The sequence below is a fragment of the Plecotus auritus genome (assembly GCF_963455305.1).
Source record: "Plecotus auritus genome assembly, chromosome: X".
NCBI classification, from domain to species: domain Eukaryota; kingdom Metazoa; phylum Chordata; class Mammalia; order Chiroptera; family Vespertilionidae; genus Plecotus; species Plecotus auritus.
In genome coordinates this window covers 11395556-11419616 of record NC_137784.1, presented here as the reverse complement: position 1 = coordinate 11419616, position 24061 = coordinate 11395556, and the positions used below count along the sequence as shown (strand labels likewise).

General features: G+C 39.8%; 1 protein-coding gene across 4 annotated transcripts in view; it reads right to left on the bottom strand.

Moving 5' to 3' along the window:
- Nucleotides 1-24061, bottom strand: part of PPEF1 (protein phosphatase with EF-hand domain 1) — a 121696-nt gene that overhangs the window by 69210 nt on the left and 28425 nt on the right. For 3 of the 4 annotated variants that reach the window (XM_080652664.1, XM_080652662.1, XM_080652663.1), the window contains one exon: nt 18591-18732. The exons of the other annotated variant lie outside the window; for it this stretch is intronic. In XM_080652664.1, coding sequence (XP_080508790.1) covers nt 18591-18636 — 46 coding nt within the window. In that variant the 5' untranslated portion in view covers nt 18637-18732. The remainder of the gene's footprint in view (nt 1-18590; nt 18733-24061) is intronic. 4 annotated transcript variants of the gene reach the window in all.

Here is a 24061-nt window from a genome sequence, read left to right as displayed (position 1 = left end):
TAGAGTCTTATGCCACAAGTGGAAGCAATAGATTCAATAAACCCATAGTAACATGAACAGGTCTTAAAAAATTGTGCTTCAGTTAGAACAGTTATTAAAAAGTTAGAATGAAATATAACATGATACCATTTTATATAAATTTAAAATACATATACACAAAACCACAATATACATTTCATAAGAGTATATACAAAGGAAAAGATACACACTAAACATAATAATTGGTTATTTATGGGGAGGGTGACCATCAGGTACATGGGTAAAAGGGAATAAGCAAATTAATTAACATAAGAAAGGGTCTTGCACAAACCAATGATAACAATGCACAATGAATTAAGAAGTATGATTCACTCCATCTTCTACACCTGATATTCAATTGACAAGCGATGGATGAAAATAAACACACCTCCCTCTGCATAGAGTTACTGTAAGGACAAAATGAGATACTACAGGTAAAGAGTTTAGCTAAATGACTAATGTAAAGCACATGCTAAATAAATGTCAACTATAGTGGTAAGTACTCTCGTTTGTGGATTATTCAAACACACTGACTCTCTTCTGGTAGCCTTTGAACTATCCCAGTGGTCAGCAAACTCATTAGTCAACAGAGCAGCAAACCACGGCTCGCGAGCCGCAGTTTGCCGACCACTGAACTATCCTGTACCTTCATAGAAAGAGATCAGGTGAAAGATGAGATTAAAACATAGTCTCTTATGCCTTCCTCAAGTTTTAGAATTAAGAGGAATCAACATCAGCTGGCTCCTTTTATTCCTGCTGTAATTTTTCCCAGTTAGCACATAAAAATCAAGAGTTGACTAAACGTGCCAAAACCGGTTTGGCTCAGTGGATAGAGCGTCGGCCTGCGGACTGAAAGGTCCCGGGTTCGATTCCGGTCAAGGGCACGTACCTTGGTTGCGGGCACATCCCCTGTAGGAGGTGTGCAGGAGGCAGCTGATTGATGTTTCTCTCTCATTGATGTTTCTAACTCTCTATCCCTCTCCTCTCTCTTCCTCTCTGTAAAAAATTAATAAAATATATTTAAAAAAAAAAGAGTTGACTAAATGAGAACATTTGAGTTTTGAAAGCAGAAATCCAGCCTCCAGTCCCAGTATGTTTAGTTTAGTACTGCTGTAGTACACAGAGTAGACACTAATCATCTGAGGGTGTTTATTTATGAGCTCCCTCAAGGCTCTTGGGTTTCAGAGACTCTCATTTCATTACTCAGCTTTCAGAAAACCCCAGGAAATAGACATAAGGTCAAATATCAAAATCTTTATAGGGAAAAACCACAGGGAGAAGAAATCGAGTAACTTGTTCAATGTTGCAAAGCAAATAGTTGGTAGTACCATGGCTGAAATCTCATGTTCTTACCATATCCTTCTGGACAGTAACCTGACAGGTCTGTTCTGTGGAACAGTGACTGTCATGACCAACCAATCCTCACCTCAGTGGTTTTCTGTTGACCAAGCACAATGTTCTAGTGCAGTGGTCGGCAAACTGCGGCTCTGTTGACTAATGAGTTTGCCGACCACTGTTCTAGTGCTATTTACTGAGGGTCAGCAATAGATTCATTCCTGCAGTCCTCGCCACACAGTGAAGCTGAGAGAGACTAACTTACTTAAGGTCATTTAGCCAATAAATGGAAATGGACAGCAGGAATTGAATCAACAACTCACTGACCCCATAGCCCAAGCTCTTAACCTGCATAAATCTATTGACCTTTTTCTGTGTCTCAGTTTCTTCATCTGCACAATTATGAAGTGAAATAAATGACCTCTTTCTATTTACTATTAAAAACATCAACCTATATATATAAAAGCCTAAGCGACCGTTAGGACCTAACAACCAGAACGACCAGGATGACCGGTTGACCAGTCGCTATGATGCACACTGACCACCAGGGGGCAGACACTCAACACAGGAGCTTCCCCCCTGGTAGTCAGTGTGCTTCCACAGCCAACCTCACATGGCGCTTCCCCTTCCCACCCAGCCGGCTTCCCACGGCCCCTCTCCCCACCCTGCCAGCCCCTCCCATAGGCCCTGAGGGGCCAGCTGGCCAACATCTCACAGCCCCGCCCCCTGGTTGGCCAACCTCCCATGGCCCCTCTCCCCATCCGGTCACCACCCCCTCATCAGCCTCAATCGGGAGTCTGGCCGGCCAACTTCCCGGGGTTCCTCTCCCCAGCCAGCTGGCCCCCCAATAGGCCTCGATCGCCAGCCAGGCCAAGGGACCCCACCCATGCACAAATTTGTGCACTGGGCCTCTAGTAATAAATAATCAAGCTTATTATTTCTACAATTGATAATTGAACAAAATAGCTACCATATGTTAAAGTCTACTATAAGACATTAGTCCCAAGTATTATCATCTCCATGTTACACACACAGAAACTTCAGGTTTAGAGAGGCAGGGATCTTGCTCAAGTCATTCACCTAGTATGGATTCAGGTCTTCGAAGTCCTGGGCTCTCTCCACAATATATAGCCAGCTACTTCATTTCCTAATCTATTTGTACCTTTCCTTCCTTGAATAATAGCCACCATTTATTGAGGGCCTACTACGTGCCTAGAACTAAGCCAGACACATTACATAAACTACTACTTCTACTCCTTCCCACAAGGAGGAAGAGGTCATCTAAGTCTCCCCTCTCATTTCTGCCTTGCTGGGACCACAGTCCACTCACCCAGGGGAGGAGTTGTTATTTTGTTTGGTAAGCACACAGCACATTCATGGGCGATCTTTTACTAGTGGATGTGGGTAATGGACCTTGGAAGGTGAACAGTCATGCTCAGTTCCCTGTCTCTTGCACTTCCTCTTCTACTCCAAAGTCAATAAGCTGAGCTACCCTGACCCCATTGGGAATCCACCATCTCTGTTTGGGCTTGCATTCCTGTACCTGAGCCCCTACACTTGAGCATGAAGGCCACTTACTGAGCTATCACCTCTCACTCCATGCTTCTCTACTTTAGTCAGCTTGCTAGTGCTGGAAGCTGGGACTCTGCAGGCCACATTTCCACTTTGCCCCATGTTTGGCTCTGTAAATAGGGCCTGTTGAGGCTAGAGGAGGGACAGGGGACACACTTCTTCCTGTTCCTGTTAGTATAGCCTAGCAAGTGCTCTTCTCCCCCACAGATTCTCCTTGTTGCAGCCATTGGATCCAATTTGTAGTTTACCCAGCACTTGTAAAGCCAGCCTCATGGCAGCCCCTCAGAGACGCGGGCACCAGTTGAGCAGCCCCCCTTCTCAAAGGTCTGAGTTTCAGTTCTGCAGGACCCCTCCTCCAAGTTCCTAAATTTTAATAATTCCAATCTTCCCTCTTTGTTCTCTCAGCCCTAGAGGTGGTAACATTCCTGCAGTTGCTACCTCCACATACATTCAAGTTCTTTTTCTTTATATTTATTTATTATGTAAAGTTTTACATATGTCTCTTTCCCCCCACTCCCACCCACCCCCGCTTATCCCCCCCATTCAAGTTCTTTTTCAGGGACTCTTTTAGTTACCTAGTAAAAACTTGATTCCTAGCTGACAGTTGCTTACATTCAGTTCTCTCTATTCAAACTACTCTTGGTTTCTGCCTCCTGACTAAACCCTACCTGATGAGCTAGTCCCATGGCAATGGGAAAAGTAGGTCCAGCTCAGGCCCTTACTAGAGTCCCACATTGAGATTTTGAGTACTTGGGAAATGGCTGATAAAATGAACTTTGATCCTGAGCATGAATGCCAGTTACTAAGGTACTGCTGCGTCTTGGGGATAGAATTCTCCCAGTACCCTCTCGAGAAGAGGGAAGGAGAGGCAGAGCAGGAATGGCATAGCAACATCAGACTTCTAAAATGTCACCACTGAAGGGCACACTAGCCAGCTCAGGACTCTCCTCTGGAGCAGAAACCTCCAAAATGGCAAAGGGTAGAGCCCAGATATACACCCCACTCCAGGGGTGGGGCACTGACTCCATAACTTCCAACCCTGCCCATAGAAGAAAATATTTGTGTTGTCCAGTTCCAAACTCACTAGACAGCTTATATCTGCTTCTGGTCCTGCTGCTTCATGGTGTGACAGGGCTTCCCCGCCACATTAACTCCATGCAGAAAAAGACAAAAATAAAAGCTTGTGCTTTGGCATTGGTGGGTGAAGTGGACTGGAGCTGTGACAGCAGAACCCAGGAATGGGGACTCAGGGGATAGAGCTCAGAAGGCCGACACCCCAAGTTTCCTGGGCTGAGTCATTCCCTCACACAGCAGAGGACATCTTTCCCACATAGACATCTGCCTTGCCTGGGGGGAAGACAGTTGGCACACCCTATTGGAAAACACCTTGCCCCGAGGCCACTTAAGAGATTAAAAGTAACAATTAGCCTCCAGGCAGAAGCAACCGCACCCACCATGTTGAAAAAACTCTTGCCATAGAGGACGATTGCCTGGAGGCTTCAAATCAGAATCCTATTAGTCTGTAGATAGAGGCAGTCTCTGGAGGCTTTGAGTCTTTGCCTGATCCAATTAGTCAGAAACAGCCTTTAACATGTTCTGCACTAAGATTGAGAGGTGTAGAGGATCTACCTAATACATAGTCACAAACCCAAACAGACAACCAAAATGAGGAAACAAAGAAACAACCCCCAAATGAAAGAACTAGCCAATTCTCCAGAAGAGATAAATGAAGCAGAGATAAGAAATATATCTGAAACAGAGTTCAGAGTAATGATGTTAAAAATGGTCAACAGAATGAAAAAAGATATAATAACTATGAAAAAAGAACAGTTTGAGATAAAGAATGAAATAACACAAATAAAGAACACATTAGAAGGAATGCACAGCAGATTAGGGGAAGCTAAGGATTGAATCAGGGAATTAGAAGACAGTTGAAAATATCACTCAATTAGAGAACTAAAAAGAAAAAAACAATTAAAAAACAGGAGGACAGCTTAAGGGAGCTGTGGGACAATGTGAAATGTAACAATATTAGAATAGTAGGTGTGCCAGAAGAGGCAGAAAGGAAGAAAGGAATAGAGAAGGTGTTTGAAGAAATAATGGTAGAGCCCTAACCAGTTTGGCTCAGTGGATAAAGCTTCGGCCTGTGGACTGAAGGGTCCCAGGTTTGATTCTGGTCAAGGGCATGTACCTTGGTTGCGGGCACATCCCCAGTAGGGGGTGTGCAGGAAGCAGCTGATCGATGTTTCTCTCTCATCAGTGTTTCTAACTATCCCTCTCCCTTCCTCTCTGTAAAAAAAAAAAAAAAAAAAAATCAATAAAATATATTTTAAAAAAGAAAAAAGAAATAATGGTAGAAAACTTCCCTAACCTGGTAAAGGAAAAAGTCACACAAGTTCAAGAGGCACAGAGAATCCCAACCAAGAAGAACCCAAACAGACCTATGCCCAGACACATCATAATTAAAATGCCAAAAATTAAAGACAAAGAGAGAATCTTAAGGCAGCAAAAGAAAACTGTTGCCTACAAAGGAGCTCCCATAAGGCTGACACCTGATTTCTCGTCAGAAACTCTACAGGCCAGAAGGGAATGGCATGAAGTACTCAAGGTAATGGAAAGCAAGGATCCGAGACCAAGATTACTCTATCCAGCAAGGCTATCATTCAAAATAGACAGTCAAATAAAGAGCTTCCCAGACCAAAAAAAAAGGCTAAAGGAGTTCATCACCACCAAGCCAGCATTACAAGAAATGCTAAAGGGATTGCTGTAAGGGATTGCTAAGAAGAAACAGAGAGAGAAACCTAGCCATACAGAATTTAAAAAGCTGGAGTAGCAATACTCATATCCGACAAAATAGACTTTAAAAGCATCACGCTAAGGGAAATAAGCAAGTTGGAGAAAGATAAATATCATATGATCTCATTCATTTGTGGAATATAATGAACAACATAAACTGATGAACAAAAATAGAGCCAGAGGGAAAAATATTCTAGAATATAATAGAAGTAACCCTGTTATTTGCAGATTTTTAATATTTCCTACAACTTTTGTGATATCATACTATGTTAGTACAGTTTTGGTAATATTATTATACTTAAAATCCTTTTATTCTTGAAATATTAATGCTTATTGCATGTAATATTATTATATGTAAGATCATTTTTCTTGAATAATTGGTGTTTATTGCATGTAACATTTTTCTTGAGATATTAATGTTTATTGCATATAACATTATTATATTTAAAATCGTTTTTCTTGAAAAAAATACTGAGAAAAATAAGCAGTAAGGCAGGCATAGAACAGACTGCAGAATCTCAGAGGGAAGGTGGGGGAAGGTGGATGAGTAGGAAGAGATCAACCATGGACACAGACAATAGGGTTGTGAAGGCCTGGGCGGGGAGGGGGGCTATAAAGGGTCAACGGAGAAAAAAAGGGACGTATATAATACTTTCAACAATAAAGATTTAATTAAAAAAACGAGTACAGCAGGAATAAGAGACAATAATTCTATCTCCAGGCTAACAATTTCTAGTGTCCCCAAAGACTTCCTAATTAGATACGATATTTCATTAAAATTTTCACAAACTATTGTGAACAAAACAGGCTACCATCTTAGAACCCAAGAATCAGGAGCAAGAAGAGCCAATCGGGACCCACAGGGCTCACTCCTTTAGAGAGCATAGTCTCAGCTAAAGAGTCACCTTCTCAGTGAGGCCTTTCCTGACCACCCTTTTTATAATGGCACCCCTCTCCCACTGCCTATCTCATTCCTTATTTTCTTTCCACTGCACTTATCACTATCTGATATGGCATATATTTCACTCGTGTGTTATTGTCTGTCTCCTTCCACTAGAATGCAATCTCCATAAAGGCTGGGATTTTGGTCCATTGGATTAGCTGCTGTATCCCTGTTGGGAACAGTCCCTGGAACATAGTAGATACTCAATAAATATTTGTTAAATGAATGAAACTACTGTTTAATTAAGACTTTCTGTCTTGTGTTCCTCCTCATGCAGAGTGGTTGTCTTATGTTTGGTTTGCTTTGTTTTTTAAATAAGAATTTATTTGACATTTAAGCAAGAAGCCTTATATTCAGAATAAGCCATTTAAAGACTCTGCTTTTTGAAATTCTGTTGGTAGAGGCCTCCAGGATGAGGGAATATGTAGTGTAACTTTAAGGGGTCTGACATCCAGTCAGGAAGAGAGAGAGGCACAAGTGTGATAAAAATGATTAAAATGAAGTCAAATGAACTGAAAAGAAAATGAACCGTCTAGTGGCAAAAGGCTTTAAACGAGGAGGACAAGCATCTATTTCCTCAGCTATTCAAAGCATGCTGAAAATAGGGTATGGCTCAACTCTGGGACCACAGTTTTCATTGTTGTTTTTGTGCACAGATATTCTACATCTGCCAGCTGCTGGAGTGTGGGGCTGTCACAGTGAGACTTTCAACTTCACTGGAAAAAGCATGAAGTGTGAGATGGTCACACAGCCTGATTCTTGGGCAGCAAACAAGGCAAGGATCTCTATGAGACTCACTCATCCACAAATTGTGACATCCCTGCAGAACAAGGACATAGCACAGCCTCCTTGTCCCTTGAAAGCATTTTTTCTTAAACAAGAGGTAAATGAGATAAAGCATGAGGCCCAGTGTCCAAACAGTGGCAGGCATTTTAAACAAAACTATACACTTTCCCCTAATGACAAAAGAAATCATAGTTTTATCATTCTTGAAAACCTCTGGCCTGTTAGTCAGAGAAGGACAAGAATTAGAGGTAATGTCTGTGACCTTTTTATTTGCTCATATACTAGCCCACCCACCAACTCATCCACATGGGGTAATAAAAAATAATTTCTGAATTTGTAAACTGGGCATTTCCATTCTGGTCCCAACTCGACCAGATGCAAGTCACTTTACCTCTCTGGTGCTCAGTTTCTCATGTGAACAATGAGAACTTGGGATTTTGTGATCTCTAAAATGTTTTCCAGTTATAAAATACTCTAATTCATCCCTCTATTTTTTTAATGCCACAGCTGCAGCCTATTATTGCACATAGTGAAGTTGAAAATAACCAAGGACAAAATAGAATGTGTAAATGCAAACACTCAAATCAGAAGCTTCTAGACAAAGAAGACAAAGCTTAAAGACTATTTTAAAAATGTGAATTATCCCTGTAGAAAAATCCAAGTCAAGTCACTAATATCCTTGACTTCCTCATCAAGGAGTTGTAGCCAAGCTTTGCTAGCAATTGGTCAAGGAACATGAAATATTTCACCTATTACTTCTTTAAATTACCTAAAATATGATTACTGTATATTATCTGTTAATTGGGTCAAGAAATACCCAATAGAAGATGGGGAAAGATGGATGAGGAAGAAAGTGAAGACAAGATGGGGCTGGAAGACAGAGACACATGGGAAAGGTCCAAGGCCCATAGGTTTCAATGATGATCAAGAGATCAGAGAATGGGGCCCAGTGTTGCTCAGTGGCTGAGCATCAACCCATGAACCAGGAGGTCCCGGTTCGATTCCCAGTCAGGGCATATGCCCGGGTTGTGGGCTTGATCCCCAGTGGGGCTCATGCAGGAGGCAGCAAATCGATGATTCTCTCCCTCTCTCTGTCTCTCTCTGAAATCAATAAAAACATATATTTTAAAAAAAGAATCAATAACTATTTTTAAAAAGAGATCAAAGAATGGTATAATAATCATAAAGATTGCAGAGGTGGAACTGATCCAAGTGGCTACAGGGGCCAGGATATGGGAGTGAGCAGCTGAAGTACAGTGGAGGAGGGGCTGCCGGAGTTTAGGAGGTCAAGGAACTGAGATGCCAACATGCTTGAGATTATTCATGTGCACAGTGAAGATACTCAAGATGATGCCAAGACGTGGCACACAGAGTCTGCAAAGAATGAGAAAGTTGGTGGACAGCAAAAACAAGAGAGGGCTAACAAACAGTACCTCCAAAGGACATAAACCTAGGTTGCAGCCACTACAGGACTGGGATATTTTTTTATTTTGAAACATTTTCAAACATATTGGAAAATGGTAAGAATAGTAAAATTGTTACTATTTTGTCACATATGCATGCTCTCTCTCTCCACACACACCTATCATCCATCATTTCTTCAGTCTTCTTTATTCTAGACCAAGTTCTTAGCTTTCCTTTCCTTTAATGGTACTGTTATTTTCTTTCTCTTTATAATTAGTAAATAATTTGCAGGAAAACACTTTGGAACTGTGTATATATTCTATTCTCCAAAACATCCATTGATGATTTTTGCCTAAATCAATTATTTCTATGGTGGTTGCAAAACAGCAAATTTTAACTCATTTGTTCTACATTTACTAGGATTGGGATTTTTAAATGCCCCGTTTAAGGTCCTTTTTTATTCAACATGGCAATGGAACAACACCTGGATTGCATAAAGCCATCTAATGCAAGTTTCCATGAGAATTGTAATCCTTGGCTGAATCACAGTTCAGGAAAATATGAAGTTTTATCTATACAATACCAAAATAATAGGCTAAATCAGTAAAACCAGGTGAACAACAGTTTACAAGCAACTGTGACACCTCTTTCATATTAATCTCTAATTTCCCAAAAGAATCATTATTGTGAAAATATCAACTTTTAAAAACTATCATATCCTTAAATAAGAAATTTAGCTATGTACAAGTATAACTGTCATTTTAAATTATTAAAATATTTTCGTAGAGGAAATATTCTATTTAACAATTCCATAATGACCTTTAATCCTCACCTGGTGGGGAAAAAATTAAATGTCTTGACCACAATTATGTTTTATGTGTCCTTTGTTATCAATTGCTAATCTGACTTACAGTGCCAGATTCACTCACCCAAGGTTAAATACAATCAGCACTAAAGTTCTGTCTTTCGCAGCTGCTAAAAAGACAATGCAATACAAAGCCATAATCATACAGGAAAGGTATTCTGATTACGGGAAATCACTGGCAATTGGAGTGAGGTACTGACCTTTCTTACGCTGAGTTTAAATGTGTCTGTTACAGGATTTCCTAACAAATCACAGGCTCCAACCATAAAGCTGGTTTCTGTGTGAATTGTCCAGTTAGGGCTGAAGCTGGTAAATAGCATTTAAATGGGGAGATGTGACTTCATATTCTTTCAGCAGTACTTTCTACCTTCTAAAGGCTCATGATTCTAGAGTGGATATCTGAATAGTCCCCGTCAGGATCTCATTATACCGAAAATGTCTAAAGCACAGGCAGATTAACCACACAGCAAATAACAATACAGAAAAAGATGAGGATGCCTTTAATTGGTGTAAAGAATAAAAAGACTGTTTAGTGTTTTTGTTTCTATCCAGGCAATAAACGTGTTTCTAGTACTAATCCTATATAAATCTCAAGGCTCATATATTATCATATCAAAAAGTGAATAATTAAGTAAAAATTGTTATTGAAAGGGATCATAATTTCAGATGAAGGAAGTGATCTCCTTTTACAAAGAAAAGTACTTGTTTAAAATGATTTCCATTTGATGCCAATCAACCAGGGATTATAGTATAAAATGTGGGCTGAAACTAAAGAATTGGCAGATTTGGGATACTGATCTTAATTAAAGCCATGGGAGTAAAGTCACCCAAAGAGAGCATTAGAGTGACAAAGAGGGCCAAGAAGAATCCAGAGGAACCCCCAATATGTAAAAGTTGAAAGAAAGTGGCATCCTTGCCTGGCCTGTGTAGCTCAGTTTTTGAGCACTGACCTATAAACCAGGAGGTCACGGTTCGATTACCAGTCAGGGCACATGTCCAGGTTGGGAGCTCAGTCCCCGGTGGGGGGGCGTGCAGGAGGCAGCTGATCAATGGTTCTCCCTCATCATTGATGTTTCTATCTCTCTCCCCTTCTTCCTTCCTCTCTGAAATATATATATATATTAAAAGTACTCATAAATAGTTCAGAGACATAAAAGGAAATCCAGGAGAATATGCTGGCACTGAAAGCAAGAGCCTTGAGTATGTTAAGAGGGGAGTGTGCAAGAATGCCAACTACTGCCAGGACGTCAAGCAAAATAAGTACTGAAAATGCACCATTGGACTTCCAGGTCATTCAAGAACCTGTCAGAATCATTTTTCATGGGATGGGATAAAGGAAGAGGTGGGGGACAGTGGTGTGAATGCTCCCTTCAGGAGCAAACTCTTAGCAGGAGGAGAGAGGAGAGTAACTGGAGGGAACAAGAGGGCAAGGGAAGGAAAACAGTTACAAAGGGCAATTTTGAACAACTGGGAAATATGGGGCTGGGCATGGAGGGAGGGGATCTCTCAGGCAGTTCTGAATGGCCTGATTGTTAGATATTTAAACCACTAAATTAACTAGACGTTATTCCAAGAATTATAGAAGTATGTGGTGGCTATTTAGTATTTTCAAAATTTTAAGTAAAAATAGAGAACAAGTATTTTTTTTTAAAGAACAATCTCCATTAGAGAAATTTTCCATTTGTTACAGCTTAAGACATCAAACTTCAAAGCTAAAAAAACTAGATAGCCTTTGTGGGCTCCTCAGCACTTAGAGAAAATGAATAAATGTATGCCTAAGTGGTCTCAAGTAAAGAAACAAAAGAAAATATATCAGAGTGTTCTCAAAGTGCTCCATGAGAAAAAGCAAAAGGAAACAGATTATTAATTCAAAACCCATCGATATTAAATTTTAAGTGTAAACTGAAGTTCAAGAGAATGAAATTGCAATGTTTAATTTCTGTTTTTTTTGGTTGAATTCCAATTTTACAAGTCAGGACAGTGTATCAAAAGGAGCATGGACTGGGTGAAAAAGGTGAAAGGATTAAGAAATAAAAACAAAAGTTCATAGACACAGACAACAGTATGATGATTTCCAGAGGGAAAGAGGGGTGGGGTGTTATCATCATAACATTAATAAATATTAATGAAGGAAAGAAGGCAAATGGAGTCAGACATTGTAAACATGGTCACCTGGGAAGCTTTGTCCGGAAGCTACAGCTTCACACAGCATTGTTCCTCCAAGGTATTAACACCCCTCCCTTCCCCCATCTGGTACTGGATTATTGGGGGGAGAAGGGGGAATAGGCACATGTGCAGTGGAAGTTGGAGTGGCGCAAGGGAGGTGCTTGCCTGTCAGTCTAGCCTGGGGAACAATGGATTGGCTAGGGGGTGGACCCCATCAAAAGCATGTGAAATCTTAGAAAGTTAATTGGTTAGTTTGAAGAAGCTCCTGGTTAAAATCCCCAAAGAGTTCCCTCTGCTTTGTTCTTCTCTTGCTCCATGACCTTGCTCCATGACCACACTCATCTGTGTGCTCGCCTGTTCTCTCTCTATAGCCATGTGGCCTTAAGCAGTTGCATGGCCCATGGCCTTGCGGACCCCACACACAATGGACTGCAGCTGGGAACACAGCTAAGCTAGCCCGATGCTGGGCTGGACTGTGCTTTAATATGGAGCAGAGATTCTGGCCAGCGGCCTTCATTCGGGCCCTGCTGAAGGCTGGACTTCTTCCAGGGCGAGATGGACAAAGATGGGACCTTGGAGGGGAACCCCTTAATTTTACATCATCAATAAAGCTTTCCACAAAACCCCATCTTCCCATGGGGGGGGACTCAAGAAATTCCATTTCCTTGCAGCACCCCAAGAACTCCACTTCCACCAATAACAGGGGGAGGTAGAGAAGGGTAAAGGGGGATAAATGATGAAAGAAGGAGACCTGTCTTGGGGTAGTAAGCACACAATACAATATACAGATGAGGTATTATAGAATTGTATACCTAAAACCTATTCAATTTTACTAGCCAATGTTACCCCAATACATTCAATAAATATTTTTTTAAAGTAGCATATTCTTTGGAATCTGACAGAGCTGGCTCCAATTCAGGGTCAGCCACCAACTAATGCATGACTCAGAATAGTTCTATAAGTCTTAGTTTCTTCATCTAGAAAGAGAGACTAATCAAATCTTTCTCCAAGAATTTTGGTGAGAAATAGAAATAATGAATGTTGTAGGCGCTCAGCAAAGTATAGCCATTATTTTTTCTCTTCCCTGTTGCATGTCACAGAGGGAGTGAAATAACAATAATGATAAAAATCAATGCTACTTCTCTACATGGAAGGTGAATAGCCCACAAGAAGGGGACAGCCTCCATTTTACATGTAGGCTACTCTTTCTCAAAAATACCATGAGCCTGGCTAGTGTTGCTCAGCTGGCTGGAGTGTCGCCCATGAACCAGGAGGTCATAGTTCGATTCCCAGTCAGGGCACATGCCAGGTTGTGGGCTGGATCTCTAGTAGGGGGTGTGCAGGAGGCAGCCTATCGGTGTTTCTCTCTTAGCCATGTTTCTATCTCTCTCTCCCTCGCCCTTCCTCTCTCTGAAATCAATAAAAACATTTTTTAAATGCCTTGACATTCCAAAGGCAGAGTATTGTGGTGGGGCTGAATGACCAAGAGGGGGGGGAACACCCTCATCACTATAGAGACTGTGAGAAACAGGAAGCAAGCTCTGCTACTTACTAGCCATGTATTACTGAGCAAATCACTTTGCCTCTCAAAGCCTCAGTTTCCTTTTCCACAAATTGAGAACTCTTCACAGATTTTAAAGATCAAATGTATGTGAAAGGGCCTGGCCAACTATAAATAGTGATGGAAAAAAATAAAATACAATGAAATTAAATCTAAAAAAATTAAAAAGCAGTATGCAAATAAAAGCTTTTTTTGAGCGGGGGGGGGGGGGATCCTCAATTTCTGGCACATGGAAAGTGCTCAGGAAAAGGTTTCCCAGGTGAGTGTGGTGAGGAAGTGAGTGAATTCTGATCTAAAAGACTGACAGGGTCTTTAGACTAACTAGTGTTTTTTTGTTTGGTTTTGTTTTTGTGATTAAAAGAGTATTAGCTAGCCCAGGGCTCATAGGGCCTTTGTTGCTTAGCTGACCAACCTGAGTCATATTATGAGCTAGACCAGCCGTGGGCAAACTACGGCCCACGGGCCGGATCCGGCCCGTTCGGCTGTTCTATCCGGCCCTCGGAGCCGAAAGAGCGGAGGGTTCTCTTGCTCTCCCCTCCGCTCCTTCACCAGCAGCAGTGTTAACATGGCAACGTCGGGAAACACGGCCGCAGCTCCTTCTTCTGAGTGGGCAGATTTATATCCCCCATTCAGTAGAAGGAACAACCTCTCAATCTTCCAGAGGCTCCTTGTAATGCCCGCAGAAGCGTCCCTGACATCACCCTGGGAAGTAGACACGTTATCGTGGTGATGTAGGGAGACACGCCCCTGGAGAGCACAGCATCAGAGCATTAGCTAAAAAGGAGACCAACAACACTGTTCCCACTGGAGTTGATGTTTTAAAGACCAAAAACCTTTCAACCCAGTCTACATTGCCATCTACATCTACGTCCCGGGCATAATTTGGAAGTTGCACTAAAGAAAATGTTTAATTTACTGTTTACACATTTTGTTCTTTTCTATTTGTTTTAGTTTTAAATTATTTAATTATACTTAAGTTTAATTTGAAAGGCTTTTGTACCTTTCCTTTGTTAGGCAATTTTATTTTGCCTTTGCCATCTTCAATATAAGGTATGTTATTGTGCTATGATTCCTCCATTTTTTGAAGTTTCAAATTATAATAATTAGTGTTTACATTCTTCTTGTTAAAATGTTTGAAATGAACAAAACTATTGAAATAAAAAAAAAGACCGTACCCTTTTATGTAATGATGTTTACTTTGAATTTATATTAGTTCACACAAACACTCCATCCATGCTTTTGTTCCAGCCCTCCGGTCCAGTTTAAGAACCCATTGTGGCCCTTGAGTCAAAAAGTTTGCCCACCCCTGAGCTAGACTGAACCACCAGTCTTTGATTGGGACCAAGCTGTTTTTCTTTTGGTCATTCCTCATAATATCACAAAATGTTTACAGCTGTGGTGTCTTTTCTGATAGATAAAGAACACTCCAGGAGTCCAACTTCCTACTGGATACTTTCCCTGGGATTATAGGCAGCTGATAATATACATGTCAACATCATCTTCACCTCTCAGACCCCTCTTCCTTCTCCCTGTATTCTCCTTCTCAGAACCACCCAGTGTTCAAGACAATAATCCAACCATACTCCTTGATTTTGATCTCTCTCTCCCCGTCTTTATACACTTCATATAAGTAAATTTAATAAAGTTACACTGGGAGTTAGCATAAAAGGGTGTGTATTGTTTGACAGCAAAAAACACTGTAGTCAGCCCTGGCTGGTATGGCTCAGTTGGTTGGAGTGTCAACCCGTGCACCAGAGGTTGCAGGTTTGATTCCTGGTTAGCACATGCCTAGGTTGCAGGATTGGTCCCAGGTTGGGGTGCGTACAGGAGACAACTGATCCGATGTTTCTGTCTCCCTTCCTCTCTATCGAAAATATCTTTGGGTGAGGATCAAAAGAACAACACTGTACCCTAACTCTGCCAGTTGTTAGTTATAACAACTTGACAAATATTCACCTCACTGAGCATGAGCTTTTTCATCTATACAAATAGGAATAATAACACTTTATTTGAGAATTTATATTCATTGCATTAATTAAATAAAATATATGTAAAATATTTTGAACACTCTCTGAAATAATAGTAATCAGGAAATAATAGTTATTCTTTTCTATCAAGAGATTTCAAAATATTCATAGCCCTTGGTACAATAATTTCATGTCCAATCTCTTAAATATGGAAATAATCCAAAATAAGGAAAAAGCTTTACAAAAAATATTTTTCAAAGTGTTATTTATATTTGTAAAAAATTTCAATATTAGAGGAATAATTAACTATATTATGGACTATACACTAAATGAAATATTTAGTAATGACTAAAGTGATGTTTACAAAGCATTTATAACAAACTGAGAGATGTTTATATAAAAATGTTTTAGTGCCAAAAGCAAAACTACAAAAAATTAATATTTAGTCTGATAAAAATATCTATACTATACCCCCCCAAAAAACTAGAGATTATCTGAATGTAACAGTCATTATCTCTAAGTAGTAGAATGATGAGGGAGTAGTATGTATTTCCAAATGCTTTTCTATGTTGTACAATATTTCTGAATGAGAAAAAAGTTTTATGGATAAAATATTTATCTCATGGATAAATGTAAGTAAATACCATTGCATCAGTTTTCAGCAGATTTATTATTATGAAATTATAATACATGTTGATTCACATATTCCACAGGTAATAGAAGAATAAAAAGAGTTATAAGAGAATACTCTGAACAAATATATGCTAATAAATTAGATAACTTAAGACGAAGTGGATAAAAACTATTGAAAATCACAAGAAGAAATTTGGGATGATCACTTTGTGAGTTATATACATGTCTAATCACTATGTTGTACACCTGAAACTAATATAAAATTGTATGTCAACTGTAATTGAAAAAAAATTTTTTAATAGATTTCAGAGAGGAATCGAGAGGGAGAGAGAAATAGAAACAGCAATGATGAGAGAGAATCATCAATCGGCTGCCTCCTACACGCCTCCTCCTGGGGATCGAGCCCAGAAGCCAGGCATGTGCCCTGATGGGGAATCAAACCATGACCTCCTGGTTCATAGGTCAATGCTCAACCACTGAGCCACGCTGGCTGGATGAAAAGAAAATGACAAGAGCCGAAACCGGTTTGGCTCAGTGGATAGAGCGTCGGCCTGTGGACTGAAGGGTCCCGGGTTCGATTCCGGTCAAGGGCATGTACCTTGGTTGCGGGCACATCCCGAGTGGGAGGTGTGCAGGAGGCAGCTGATCCATGTTTCTCTCTCATCTATGTTTCTAGCTCTCTATCCCTCTCCCTTCCTCTCTGTAAAATATCAATAAAATCTATAAAAAAAAGAAAATGACAAGAAATAGAAAATCTGAATAGAATTATAGAATAAGTAATCAAAAACTACCCACAAAGAAAAGCCCAGAACAACAACAACTATATATATATATATATATATATATATATATATATATATATATTCCCATACCCAGATAGCTTCACTGACAAATTCTAACAAACATTTAAAGAATACAAATTTTTCACAAACTCTTATAAAAAAATGCAAGAAAAGGGAACACTTTCCAACTCATTTTTTGAGGCCAGTATTACCCTGATATCAAAACCAGGCAAAGATACCACATAAACTAGTATTTCTTATGAATATAGATGCAAAAATCCTAAGCAAAATATTAGCAAACCAAATCCAGCAACATATAAAAAGGATTATTATACACCATGATCAAGTGGAATTTATCCCAGGAATGCAAAGTTGGTATAACATCTAAAATTCAATTACTGTGTACCATATCACAGAATAAAAGACAAAAACTACATGAGCATCTCAATACAACTGTCCCTTGGAATATGTGGGGGATTAGTTCCAGGACCCCCAAAGATACCAAAATCTGTGGATGGACTTGTACAAGTCCCTTCTATAAAATGGCATAGTAGGGGGGGGGGGTAATGGGGGAATAAGGAAGGACACATATGTAATAAATTAATCAATAGAGAAAATTCTTTAAAATGGCATAGTATTTGCATATAGGCTATATCTGCATATAGGCTACAGCAGGGTCTGCCTACACATCACTTCATTCATGCAGATTCAGCATAGTGTTCAGGGCATGGCAAATTCAAGTTTTGCTTTTTAGAACTTTTTGGGATATTTTTCTTTCTAATATTTTTGATCTGGGGTTGGATAAATCAGTGGATGGGAAACCCACAGATATGGATGGCCAACTACACATGCACAATTCAACTAGGAGAGAGCACAGCATTTGAAACCAAAAGGAAAACATCTCACACTAACTAGTATGGAAAACTCTTCATCCTAAACTCTCCACACTAAGACTGAGTGACCTTCCAAAACCAAGATGTGGAAGAGAAATTGGGGAGATTATCTGTACCTAAATAACAAAGGAATGGAATTTAAGAGCACATTATTCACATAATTGTCCCAGCTTGCTTGTTTTTATTTTAATTTCTTTGTAAAGACTATGTTTCTTAGACACTCGAGTTTCAACTAGATTCTAGTAGCTATGAGAAAGAACTTCGGTACCAAATAAAGAAAATATTAAGTTTCTAATTATATGGTAATAGTAGGGGGCATGTCAACTATTTAGAAACAACACCCTTTTGGAGAAGCAGATGATTTAGCATTTGCCAAATTCTACCTAGAATATTCTAAAAACATGAGGCAAATCTCATAAAGTTCTGTGTTGAATAGCTATAAAAATAATCTGATCACTGAGTTATAAAACCGAATAAAGATTCAATGCTGTTACCAGTTGTTACACAGATATGAATATAGCTATTTATAAGCATACTGAATAAAGAGATATAGGTTTACAGGGACTTTCTTGTTCCCTGCCACTGAGTTTTAAATTGAGATTTTATATTGGTACATTTCCAACTGAAATCAAATCAAATATAAAATATCTCTTAGATAATACTTTATGGTACATCAGAAATTCAAAGCTACATCTTCCTACCAGTAGTTTCTGATGTTATCCCAATATTTAACCTCTGGTTCAAGGGATGATGCCTTGTGCAAAATCACACAGAGCAGGCAGCTCCAGAACCAACTATGTACGTAAATGAGAAAGGAGGACAGGTAATTGGCTCACTTTTCATCAGGAAGACACATTCCTAGCACTCACTTTTTGCAGATTTCTTGATTTTAATTGCTGAACTACCACAGCCCATGTCTTCTAGATGGTGTAAAATAGCTTCAACTTCTTACTCCCAGATGGTGAAGAGGTGTGAGGAACCACTCCTTAGCTGACACTTCAGTCACAGACACTGATGGGGAATACACAGGAGGGAGGGGAAGGAAGAAGGATGTTAACAACTAGGTATCTTAAGGACTGACTGCTCAGCAGGATTCATTTTATGCTTCTTCTCAACGGCTGTTTGTCATGTGATGTGGAAAGTGACCAGACATAATCTAATCCTGGTTTATTTTCCACAGCACAGCAGCAGCAACGGAGCAGCTATAGGTTGCTTTTCTGATACACATATTATTTTCCTCATGTCTCAGTCAGATCAAGGTCTGCAGAAAATAAAACATTAAAAACGAAAAGAAAAATGGCAATGTAAGAGCGTACAATTTTCTAATTGAAATATAGGGAATAAGATAGGAAAGATCTGACATTATTGAACAGTTTTGGTTTTCAGCTCAAATAATTAAACCTATTTGGGCTTTGAAAAACACAAATTGGAGGACTATGAGACAAAAACAAGATATTTAAATGCCAAAATCCAAATCCAAGTGAATTCTTTGACAATATTTCTCAGAATCAGTCAGAGCACTTGTTTATAAAAAGGAGGTTCAAGGCCTCCCCCCGCACCCCGGCAAATGAAGGCATCAGAATCTGTCCAAGTGCCCTTTTTAAACAAGCTCTCCCAGTGTTTTTGAGACTCTTCCAAGTCTACCTTCCGGTAGCTCACCAGCCCCTCTGACAAGTTAGATGAAACTGCTAAAGGGATTTTCCACAATCACTCCCTGGGAATTTCTGACAAAATTCCTTTCCTCATTGCTTTTTTGGGGGGTGATATTTCTGAAGGGGGCCAAAAGTTTTGCTTTTGGTGATAGCAATCTTTAAGCAGGATATTAAGAGAAACAAAAGACTCAGAAAGAACCTTTGATCTTCCCCCTTTCCTGCCTAAGAGATTCAGATAAGAAAAAAACCTGCTTCAGGATGAGAACCTTAGTACTAGACAGGAGGACTCCAAGCAGGTGCCTGTTCACTAGACCACCCTGTGTCTCACTGTTTCTGGGTTGCCTAGCAAAACTACGTTCCTCTCTTCCTCAACTACCTGTAAATTGCCTACTCCCTTTGAAATCTCAGGCCCCCTCTTTCTTCTTTGTTTAAAAATGACCTGTATACCCAATTTTACTTCACTGTCTTTGGAATTTCCATGCTTATGTGAATCCCCCGTGAGCATGTATTGAAATTTAATTTTCTTCTGTTGATCTGAGTTATTAGGCCATGTAGAAGAACCTAGAAGGTGGGAGGAAAATCATTATTTTTTTAGCTGCCACATTTCCTTTATTTTTTGATTCTCCAAACCAACCTGATCTAATATATTTGCATTTCTTGATAGAAACAAAGAGAACTAACTGACTAGGGACCCTATAGGCATGTTTATTTTTCCATTAGCACTACACTAAAAGCTTCAGAATTTCAACTCAACTGAAGAAAAGGGAAAACAAAAATGAGCAAAATATTTGAATTATAGAAATATTTTTTAAAATAATAACCTTAATAAACAGATATTCTAATCAGAACTAGGCCTGATTCTTTTACATGTTGAATCAATTAACCCTCTTAAATTTGGGATTATTTACAAATCTAATAGGGATTTCTTTTATATCTTTTGTTATTGTTGTTGTTCATCTTCACCTGAGGATATTTTTTCCATTGATTTTTTTTAGAGAGAATGGAAGGGAGGGGGAGAGGCAGAGAGAGAGAAACATCAATGTGAGAGAGACACATAGACTGGTAGTCTCCTGCACATGCCCCAACCAGGGCCAGAGGATTGAGTTTGCAACCAACATATGATTCCCTTGAATGGAATCAAACCCAGGACCTTTCAGTCTGCAGACTGACACTAACTACTGAGCAAAACCGGCTCGGGCTATATCTTTTTTAAATGTTAACAAGGTCAGCTCCAAGAACACAACAACTCTTGTGACATTCCATTCCAAACCATTTTCCAAGGTTACCGCAGATCCATTACATTCACATCCTCATATTTGTGCACTTGGGTGGTACATTCATCCATCATACCTATCAATTTACGTATTTATGAGAGGTCCTGGGAAATTTTTTTTTAATCCTCGCCAGAAGGTATTTTTCCCATTGATTTTTAGAGAGTGGAAAGAGAGGGACAAGGGAAGGAGAGCGGGAGAGAGGGAGAGGGAGAAGGAGAGTGAGAGAGGGAGAGAGAGAAAAACAGAGAGAGAGAGAGAGAGAGAGAGAGAGAGAGAGAGAGAAACATCGATGTGAGAGAGACACATGGACTGGTTGCCTCCCGCACGCACCCCTACAGGGGCCGGGAACCTGCAAACAAAGTATGTGCCCTTGACTGGGAATCAAACCTGGGACCCGTTGATCCATGGCCAACACTCCAACCACTGAGCAAAACCAGCCCGGGTGCTCCTTGGAAATTTTGCTAAATATTTTAATGAAATTAAGATATGTACTTTGACACCTTGACATTCCAAGCTATCTCAAATCAGAAGAAGAAAAAGAAGAGGAGGAGGAAGAGAAGGAAAAGGGAAGGTGGGAAGGCAGGGAGAGAGGAAGAAAGGAAGGAAATCAGTTTGGAATGATTTTAAGTAACAAAATCATAGATGTGTAAAGGGTGGGCGAGACCTTTAAAATTACCTAGAATTGACAGAAAGTACAAGGCAGTTAAGCAACTTGCATAATTATTATATAGACAAAAATGGTTTGCCTGGGTCCCCTTGGGTGGAGTTGGGCATCTGAATTTTTTAAAGCTCCCCAGATGATTCTAATATGCAGCAAAGTTTGACAATCTCTAATAGAGACAATGTTTTAGCGAATCCACGATGATGCCTAGTGAACATCACATTTTCCTCTGAATGCTTTTTGACTTCATCTGTTTGGAACAAGATTTTTCCAAAGGTCATGTCAGGCTTGTAAGGCTGCGGTTTCTGGCATCTACTCTTTTCTCATGTTTGAAATTGGGGCACTATTTACACATCGCTTGCTTTCTCTCCATACTCAAAAATATCTCTAAGGTTATCTGCAATGCCTATGAGAACACATCTGCTAGGGTCTTCATCAGCCTTTGAAGTGGTTTATCTAGTCCTGCTGACCTTATCCAAGCACCTATATTAATGCTCTCCAACGTGAGTACCACAAGACTTACCAGAGAAGATTATTAAAAATGCAGACTGCCCTAGCTGGTTTGGCTCAGTGGATAGAGCATTGGCCTGCGAACTGAAGGGTCCTGGTTCGATTCTGGTCAAGGGCACATGCCCAGGTTGCAGGCTTGATCCCCAGTACAGGAGGCAGCCCATCATTAATTCTCTCTCATCATCGATGTTCCTATCTCTCTCTCCCTCTCCCTTCCTCTCTGAAATCAATAAAAATATATTTTATAAAAATAAAATCAAAATGCAGGTTCCCAGACTTTACTGCCAATACTGAATTCAAGCAGTCTGGGTGGCCTGCACCCTTCAGGGTGCTTTGGCGCAGGCACTCCCTGTATCTGTTTGACAAACTCTGCTCTTCCTTGGGCTTCACTTCCATCTTCATGCTATTTTTCCTACCCTTTTTATGAATATATAAGAGTTGGGCATTGAGTTGGCAACAAACACTGATTCAATAATAGGAAGTGACATATTTCAATCTCGATTTTCTTTTTCCAGAAAAAGAAATAAAACAATATATCTTTCCAAAGGCATTTGGTTCTCAGTTAATTCACCGCACAACAAAAGTCCATATAAATGATTCACTAGGAACTAAAAAGCATCATGGTTGAATATATTTCTACTAGACTGTAAGCTTCTAGGGTATCTTACTTTCTAAATACTCCTTGAATCTCTGGCACCTACACAGTGTCTTTAACATAGCAAGTATTTGATAAATGCTGAATGCATGCATGAATGAATATTTCTAAGCCAGGGTCCTTTAAAAATTAGTAACTAAAGATAATTATTAGTCTATAATTTTGTGCACAGATGCTGGCTATTTGATTATAAATCTTTTATTAAACCAGAAAATGGATAGTACTTATACATCCATTTTTAAACAAAATTTTTAAAACATGATGGAAGTGAGAATTGTTTTAGAATTCTTTGGTATTAGAAATAATAGTTTGTTGTTAGAATTTTTATATTATTAAATATTGCTTTCTTTCTTTTTCTGGAAAAAGAAAATGGAGATTGAAATATATCACTTGCTATTGTTGAGTGAGAAACTTGCCCAGTGCCTCAGTCTCTCTAAAATCAATAAATATAAATTTTTAAAAAAAAGAAAAAGAGAGTTCATTTTAATTCTCGCCAAAACAAGAACTGGTTAAGGCCAGATGCCACTTCCTACTCCCACACACTGCCCAACTTAGACTGTAATCATCCACTTAAAGGCAGAGAGGGAAGCAAGTTTTTAAAGATGTGCTTTTGCTAAGCTGATAAAAATGATTTGGGGATTTTCCATTATTTGGGAAAACATAAGCTCCTTCCATTTCCTGCCCTCTGTCTGCATTAGCAAAGCATTTAGTGTGCTAGAGTCTTTGAAGAAACAGTTTCCTGGAGCCTCAAATGGGTTCTTCAGCTCAAGAGGTGGGGAGTGTCATCAGCATTCACAAAGACCCAAGGATGCCATAATCAGTCAAAAAGCAGCTTGAAACTTGCCCAGTGCCTCCGTCCTTACCGATACATATATATATACCGAGGATGGTTTTTAAGCATAAACATAAAATAGTGATTCATCATGGGCACTCATTTAAACTGTGCAGAATGAAAGGTTTCTAAGGCTTCCACTAAAAGGTTTTCACTGTGTGTGTGTGGAAGAAGGGTGAGGGGGAGAAGTGGAGGGTTGAACTGCTTGATGTTGTTCATTTCTTTTCATCCTGGCCACTTTTCATTTCCAAAGATGAAGATACAAAGAAAGAACAAAAGATGGTCCTTGGAGCCAAGCTAACCTCAGTCATCAAGTACCCTCTAAGCTAGCCCAGTCTCCCCAAGTTGTTCTTATTCATTATTTTAGTTCAAAGTGCATCTCTACTGAACCCTCACACCTTGGCTCAGCCACGATGACCTTGATTCCACCTCTGGAATTCTAGATGTGAACTATGGTTGGTTTCCCATGCTAGAAACTTAGCTTTTTCTAGCGAAAATTCAGCTTTCATGAGAAATGCCTGCTCTAGCTCTAGCCCTGAGGAAGCCAAATCTAGAACCCAGTCATTCAACTGTGGACACCACTGATGTGTCCTCCAGATACCTCTTCAGGCTCATCCTGCTGCATGACATTTGGTCTTCATCAAAAGAGGGGTTCTAGTCCGGTGGGCATGGCTCAGTATTTGAGCATAGACCTATGAACCAGGAGGTCACGGTTTGATTCCCGGTCAGGGCACATGCCCAGCTTGTGGGCTCGAT